Genomic DNA, 8,248 nt, shown 5'->3' with positions numbered 1-8,248 from the left:
GAGGAAATTTAGAGAATCATAAGAACATGCTTTAAAAGCCTCTTTTAAATTTCCAACTTTAAAATAAATGGATACTTTTCTCAAAAAAATTAAATCCACATCTGATAAACAATTGAAACAGACCTGTAAACCCGAGTGAAGTAGAAGCAGTCATTAAAAGTCTCCCAATGCCCCCCCCACAAAAAAAAGAGATCCCAGGCCAGTTGATTTTAGCACGTAATTCTAGCAAACTTTCAAAGATTTAATGCTAATACTCTTCAAATTATTCTACAAAATATAAACAGAATGAACATTATCCAGTTTATTTTAATGAGGCCACAGTTACCCTGATACCTAACGTACATAAAGACCCAACAGAGAAAGAAAACTTCAGACCAATTTCCCTTATGAGCATAGGTGCAAAGTTTTTCAATAAAATACTTGCAAACTAAATCCAAGAACANATCAAAAAGAATATCCACGGTGATAAGTGGGTTTCATCCCAGAAATCCAGGGGTAGTTCCAACATGGGTAAATGGGTAAATGTAATGTACCATTTAGACAAACCTAAAGGCAAAAAACACATGAACATCTCATTAGATGTAGAAAAGGCCTTTGACAAAATTCCAATACTTCTTAATGATCAAAGTCCTGAAGAGATTAGAGATATACGGGGCATGACCTTGACACAGAGTAAAGACAATTTTACAGCAAGCCAACAACAACTTAAATAGAGACAGGATGCATTTTCACTAAATCAGGAACAAGACAAGGTTATCAACTCTATCCATACCTATTCAGTACGGCACTTGAAGTCTTAGCTAGAGCAATAAGACAACTCAAGGAGAAAAGGAGGATACAGGTGGGAAAGGAGGAAGTCAATGTCTCTATTTGCAAATGATATAATCCTAAACATAAGTGACCCAAAAAAGTTTGACCAGAAAACTCTTTACATCTGATAAACACTTTCAGCAGAGTAGTTTGATACAAAATTAACTTACAGAAGTCAGTAGCTCTTCTGTATACAAATAACAAATGGGCTAAGAAAGAAATCAGGGACACACTTTTCACAACAGCCTAAATAATATAAAACATCTCAGGATCACTTTAGCAAAGCAGGTACACGATGTAAACTTTAAGACATTGAAGAAAAAAATCTGAAGAAGATATCAGAAAATGGAAAGATCTCCATGCTCATGGGTTGGTAGTATGAATAGTGTGAAAATGGCCATCCTGCTAAAAGATTGAATCTACCATTCTGTCTCTTCTCAAAATAACTGCACGGTTCTTCACAGATCTTGAAAGGACAATTTTTAATTTCATATGGAAACACAAAAAATCCAAGATAGCTAAAACAATCCTGATCAATAGAAGAACTATGGGAGATATCACAATCCCTTATTTCGAGTTACATTACAAAGCTAAGTTAAAACAAACAAACAAACAAAAACAAAACAAAAAACCAGTATGATGTTGACACAGAAATAGGCATGTTGATCAGTGGAATCAAATTGAAGACCCAGACCTATAGACCCCTGTTTTTTGATAAAGAAGCCAGAAATACACTGGGAAAAGACAACACCTTCAACAAATAGTGCTAGTCAAACTGGATGACTGCCTGAAGGAGAATAGATCCACGTTTATCACCCTGCACAAAACTCGGCTCCAAAAGCATCAAAGAACTCAAAATAAAATGGATACATAAAATGGATATACTGAATCTGATAAAGAAAGTGAACAACCTTGAATACATTGACACAGTTTTGTTGTTTTTTTTTTAGAAAATCTTCCAAGATTTGTGGGTTCAGGGTTGTCTTGAGCAGAAATAACAATAGATGCCAAAATTGCGGTGTTGAGAAACAGCCAACCCAACACTGGAATCGTCTACATAGTGAAGTGGTATAACATTAAGTGGCAAGCATCTTACATTTGTTGTACATGGGAGCTGAGGTCCCTGCATCTGTATCTGTTCCCTGTAACAGAAGAGGTCCTGGGAGGGAAGCTGAAAAGCATCCATTGGGTTAAACCTACCACTTGGCACACTATGTTTCTACAGGAATACTGGGACCAGGAGTGCTTTCAGGCCAGGACTCTACAGAGAAGCCATCTCCCCAGCCCTCTGCTCTTGGTTGGATTAAGGAACCTCNGTGTCTTACCTCAGTGTTATCCTCCTGGATGGAGGCTGTGGTCTTAACAGAGAGGCCAAGAAACAGTATAGGATAGGGGTACAACCAGCACCTCTGCCCCATGTGCATTAAGGGTCCCTGGGTATGTTTAGGAATGGCCCAGGGTCAAAGATAACTGGCCATCTCTTTCTCTCTCTTCCAGGACTACTTGGACCTGGCTGCATCCACCCCTTCGGACTCCCTGCTGTATGACGATGGGCTCTCAGAAGAGGAGACACCCCTGGTGGACTGTAACAATGNTCCCCTCCCGCGCTCCCTCCCTTCCACATGGATTGAAAACAAACTCTATGGTAGAATTTCACATGCATTTACTAGATTCTAGCAACGCTGTCCTCTCTGCACCATCCCAATTCTCTGTAACGCTTTTTAAAGAGTGTTTCTGATCCCACCGACACCAAAGCCTCCTCTGAACCCCTCTCTTTGTAAATATCTGACTTTGCATCTAGTTTACATACATTCAGGCATTTTTGCAGCTATGTCTTTCTAAAAGGATGTGAAAATAAGTGTCATTACCACACAGCCCAGCAACTTACGATGACACAGGAGAAGCGGATTAGAGCAGAATTCTCAGGGGCCATTGGGAAGCAAAATCATAGTACTGATGACTTCGATACTTAAATTTACCTGGTCTGGGGAGGGAGTCCGTTTGGCCAGGGAAAGCTGGCATCCCCAGCTATGCTATCGTTGCAAGCTGGGGTACCCCCAGGCTGCTCCTGGGCTGGTGTGTGCCTCGCAGAAGCCGACCATAATCCCACTTCCAGCTATGTGTCCACCGCCGTGCAGTGTGGGGCAGCGGGAAAACCGTGTGGGCCCTGGGCAGACACCAGACTGCTGCTTTCACATCCTTTGCACCCGACCCCCATCACGATGATGTCACTCACGAAGCCAGTGCTAAATACTGAGCCAATGCTTTCTGAAAGAACATAGTCTGTGGTGCTGTGGCCTTGCAATGGACAGTAAATACGGCTCTTGCCAAAACTCCTTCTTTGTCTTGGATTAAATACTTGAAATTTTTTTTCTGCTTCCTAATCTCCTCATTGATGCTTTTTGAAGTCTTGCAGTTTCAAGCTAAGGTAGGTTCTTTCCTGCATGCTTCCTGAGTCACAGGTCCTCACTACCTGCCTTGGACCTACAGTGCTGCGGGGGCAGCCTGTGTGTGCCCCCTGTGGGAAAGGAAGTCTTCCTCCTCCGTGTTAGCAGGGATGACAGNTGAACAGCCCCTAGAGGGTTCCCACTACAGGAAGCCATNTAGTCCAGCCATTCGCTGATGCTTTACACGGTCCTGGGAAAACAGTTAAGCGTTTCACCAGATCTGTTTCAGATTTGAGACTCTAAACTCATAGACTTTGAGATTTGGTAGCCTCTGCTAAATTACCTGTACCGGGAGCATGTAAGGTTGCCCCATGTAGAACAGTATTTTGGAAACCTGGGATGCAAAACCATTAATGGAATTGGCACGGAAAGCACAANTTGGTTTAACCATCAAAGGGAGTTTTGCCAAGGCCTTACTGTCTGCACATGAAGTTTGAGTTCTTCAGTGCAGAACAAATTATCTGTTTTCATTTTTAGGCATGTCAGACCCGAACTGGCCTGGAGAGAGTCCTGTACCACTCACGAGAGCCGATGGCACTAGCACTGGGTTCCCAAGATATGCAAATGATAGTGTATATGCTAACTGGATGGTTTCACCCTCAGCGGCAAAATTAATGGACACATTTGATAGCTAACATTCCTTTGTGAACGGTAATGGACTCCCAAGGGGGAAGAAACATGCCAAGAGCATCAAGTCCACCGACCCCTTTGTGTACATCATACTGGCCAAGACCAGCCTTAGGTGGCAGACTTGTTTTCTGTAGTTTGTTTTAGCTGGTTTCCAAATGGTTTTACTTCAAATAGCTGGCGGTCCTCCCTCCTGGTGGTCTGCCCTCCTAGCATACCTGCCCCATTGGGTGGGTGCTCTGAGTCTCTGGTTAGATCCCCTTTCCNTTTAGCATTGGGTAGTACCTCTGTTGGTCTGCTCATCACTAGCCACCACGAGCTCTGTGTCCACATGTGTGGGGTCTGCCATTCATGACTTGGATGAGAAATTGTACCTGAACTGTCTGATTTTCCTGGTTGATAAAAACCTACCACGTCCCCAAAAACTGTTTTAACATGAAGCACACATACAAACAACATTGGTTGAAAAACCTGGCCAGAACGACCTGTCCTTGTCTAGAATGAAAGCCTAGCATAGGACTGGGTAGTTGCATCCAACCAGGTCCACTAGGGCTAGAGGGGAGAAGGGAGCTTCCGGGCTGTCCTCGGCTCAGTATGTGACATCCTGAATATAGATTTTTGGGTTTTTTAGCCATGTAGCCTTTTCTTAGGAAAATGTTTTGTTTCTGTCATGGTTAAATGGCTCTTAGAATTAGCACAATGGAGAGATTTGGTGTTGCCTTTGCTATATACAAGGCAACTGGAAAGAAGTGACCCCACAAGACATAGTCCCCCTGTTGAAGCCCTCGGCAACATTCACACTGCGTGACTCCGACTCGCTGACCAGAACAGGGTGAAGAAGCGGGGCATTTGGAGTAGAGTGGCCTTCAGGCCCAGTATTGCTGTCATCAGAGGCCTTGAGCCACAAATTCTGCACCCCCAGCACGCCAGTCTGCAGTACACCCTACCCACCAAAGAGTGTGTCCACCCTCTGCTTGGNGACAGGTGGGTCTGTCTTGTTTTAATCCCTGGCTTGTCAGCTCATGCCCAAAGGGAAGGACAGTTCATCTAGTTGCATTAGACGTTTCCCTGACACTGACTGAGGTGAGAGAACAAGGTTTTGGCTCTTATAGAGCTTGTGTGAAGGGCACATGGATCAGCTCTACCGGCCGTCCTTTATGCTGCTATGGTACGTGTTTTGGTCTCTGTTCTAACCACGACTCACGTGTAAGGTTCTTGTCTTTCTGTATGGGCGGTTGTAGCCACAGACACTCGGCACTCCTCTAGGGTTTTAGGGGTGGCTCTTGGAAGTTTCTTTGGCTGTCTGTGGACTGTCACTTNCCATGAAAAGGTCACATTACCAAAACACTGCCTGGTCTTCAGACTTGAAGCACTGTGATAGGACTTTAAATAGTNATAATAAAATACTATATCTTTATGGGCATTTCACAAACACAGTAAAATTGTGACATTTTATGTGGCTGAGAATGCTCAGATATGTATACCAGATAGAGCCTTATGGAGTGTGTGTGATATTTGTGTGCACACATAGCCAGACAGACAGAAAGATGAAAAATGCTTATTTTAACATATAATATGGCTTTAGTTTTGGGCCATTTTTTTTCAGATACACTGTGATAAAGTTTTTTATATAAATATCTCTAGTCATGGGACCCATTTTGTTTTCTCAGATGTGTTTAATGGTAGTTTTATTAAGTGCAAAAATACGGATGAATTCAAATTATTCAACATGCCTACANGGTAAGTGTGACTTGCTAGAGCAGGTTAGCTCTCAAGGGCTGAACTCCAAGTCTAAATAGCTGGCCCATCTGTGAGGAATTAACACTTGACTAATAACCATTGTCTGTCTATTCCTAAGATATAAAAGCACCCATACTTGTTAAAGTACNTATACTTGTTAGCACTATCAGACAGATTTTTCATCTACATATATGCAGAAGTTACCCCTTATTAAATATTACTGAGTATTAAGTAGCAATCTGTCAGCCACTAAAATTTGTAAGATNTATTTAAGAAAGGCCNTTAAACCATACCNTGTTGACTTGTTTTTGTAATCAAGGTGACTAAGGAAATAATTTCAGTTGTGTAAATAAAATAAACCATAAAATGTGTCAACTTTTTCTCTCGTTTTAACTTCCTGGTTGCAAAAAAATCTCAGCTTGCTGATTTCAAAGTTTCTACACATAACTAAAATGTCACAGCGAATCTGTTGTAATTGTGAGAGAGCAATAGTGACGAGGGAGCAATGGCTCTTGGTGGTGTCACTGATGGGTGTCTTGTACAACATTCAAGTGATAAGTCAACTAACCCTGTGACTCTAGGATTTCCTCCCTGCAATCAGAAACATCCCCCTTGCAGGTGACCTTNCTTAGAACAAATAGTGGCCAGTGTCGATATCCACTGGTCTCTGGATCTCTTAGCTGNTAATTTCCTGAAACATCAGTAATCTCTCAATTACTAAAACTTAAAATGTGCATAGTCATGAGTGAACATCGCAGAAGGTGGAGAGAAACCGTCCTCAGCCACTTATAAAGTGTAACATACCAGCTACTTAGTCCATTCTAGCCTCCATCCAGGGCAGTGACAAACGTGAGTTTTTAATACCAGTCCGGTCTGTGACCACAGTGTGTGTTGAGTGCAAAGAGCCTGAGTCACTTCCAGCAACTGCCTCGCCCCTGGAGCCAAACTCGGCCATCCTGACAACCTTTGATTTCTCCTACTTGAGTCTGGACCACAAAAGCTGGAAGGAAATACACGCTGAAGCTTCAGAGGTGCCTCGGGGCAGGCTTTTACAGGAGCATACTGGAAACCTCCTGTTACAGCAGCATAAACTCCAGAGGGTCATGTGTCTCTGTGTCTTGTTACTTGTTACTTCCCCCCTTAAAAAAAAAAAAAACCAACTCCCATGAAAGACTCCTTCCTCTCATGTCCTGCCATGTGGCCAGTTTATTTGGGTGGAGAACTAAGTAGATCCAAGAACATACCCTAGATAAATGCTTCCTAAATAAAGAAATGCTTCCTAAATAAAGAAATTACCAGTGTATAAAGTAACCATTTCTCCCTAGGCATGCAGAGTGGAGGGCAGCCATCCCTCTCCTTTAAGCATGTTCAAATAGCATAGTCAGCTCCCCTTGCCTGTAGAGGGCTGGGCAGGAAGAGCAGGGATTCTGTGCAGATTTGCCACCCTGGCCTCTACTGCCAGCCAATACAGAATGTCTTTAATTGCAGCACCTTAGCTGAACTCCATGGCTTCCCACTTCACAGGGGATTCACAGGATGGAACGTCTTGGGTAAGCTCATGAGAAACCATATTTTGTGTATAGAGTGTGTTTAATTGGGCACATTGCCATACCCTGTAGCAAGGCCAGTGAACCTCTTGAAGATAAGCCTCATTCACTTCCAGTGCTTGAGAAACATGTTGAATGTTAAAAAATAAAAAAATAAAAATCACAAGTTTATTATTGTGACAATGGCATTGTGTGTTGTGACAAGTGACAAAGTGTTTCTGCAGCTACGGGGACGTTAAATTGCAAGACCTGGCTAATGAGACATCTCAGCTGAAGCTCAGGCATGGGAGACTTCACAGGGACACCTCTCAGTGTGGTGGCACTGCAAGGAATGGGGTCAAGCAGTAAAGACTTGGAGCCCACAGCCTGAGACCATTCTAGCCACTATGACTTTAGCATCTCTGTCCTGTACTAGGATACCTGTGTCAGATGACACAATAATGCAAGTTAAAAATAAGTGTTGCAAAGAAAGGTAAGGTGCATTCTACAGCTTAAATATAATAACCAGTTTTCAGTTTGGGGAAGAAACATTTTTGATATTTCATAATGAAGATATCTTGAAAATTGTCAGCTCTCACCAATAAAAAACTTAAGGTCCTTTTAAGTGTCTGTTTCATCTTTGTCATGCTTATACTTTCGTGGCTTTAGGANCGTGCAGTCCCTGTTTAGGTCATACTTAAGGCTGCTTANACTACCTGAAGCCAGAGGATTGTGGTTGATGGATGGCACCTGTATCATAGCCCTGTTGTGAGGCCTCCATTCCTGTCCAGGCATGGCTTTCACCTATCTTGGGTCTCCCTTGAAAGGTTCTAGGGACTTGGGAGTTTTCCTGGTGACTCAGGCTACGGGGCCTGGTAGACTGACATTCTTGAATTCCTGAAAACCGTAGGGTCAAGGATCAGACCTGAAGATACAGGAGCCTAAGACAGGAAGGTCACCACTACAGTGTGCGACCCTCCATCAAAAAAAAAAAAAAGACGTGACTTTAAGGATGGAAGAATTCTGAGTTTTTAGAAAGTACTCAGAGAAGGAGGTATTATAGCAGACTGCAATTTTAAAGGCATATGATAGGACTTG

General features: G+C 42.8%; 1 protein-coding gene across 1 annotated transcript in view; it reads left to right on the top strand.

The window, feature by feature from the left end:
- Ret (ret proto-oncogene) overlaps positions 1 to 5,989 on the top strand; it is a 45,286-nt gene extending 39,297 nt beyond the window's left edge. Inside the window, exons 18-19 of the mRNA XM_021164144.2 lie at positions 2,308 to 2,455; positions 3,735 to 5,989. Coding sequence (XP_021019803.1) covers positions 2,308 to 2,455; positions 3,735 to 3,892 — 306 coding nt within the window. The 3' untranslated portion in view covers positions 3,893 to 5,989. The remainder of the gene's footprint in view (positions 1 to 2,307; positions 2,456 to 3,734) is intronic.
- Positions 5,990 to 8,248: the final 2,259 nt, after the last annotated feature.

This window comes from Mus caroli, chromosome 6, assembly GCF_900094665.2.
Source record: "Mus caroli chromosome 6, CAROLI_EIJ_v1.1, whole genome shotgun sequence".
Classification (NCBI taxonomy): Eukaryota; Metazoa; Chordata; class Mammalia; order Rodentia; family Muridae; genus Mus; species Mus caroli.
The sequence above is the reverse complement of the archived record's forward strand: the minus strand, read 5'-3'. Positions and strand labels throughout refer to the sequence as shown.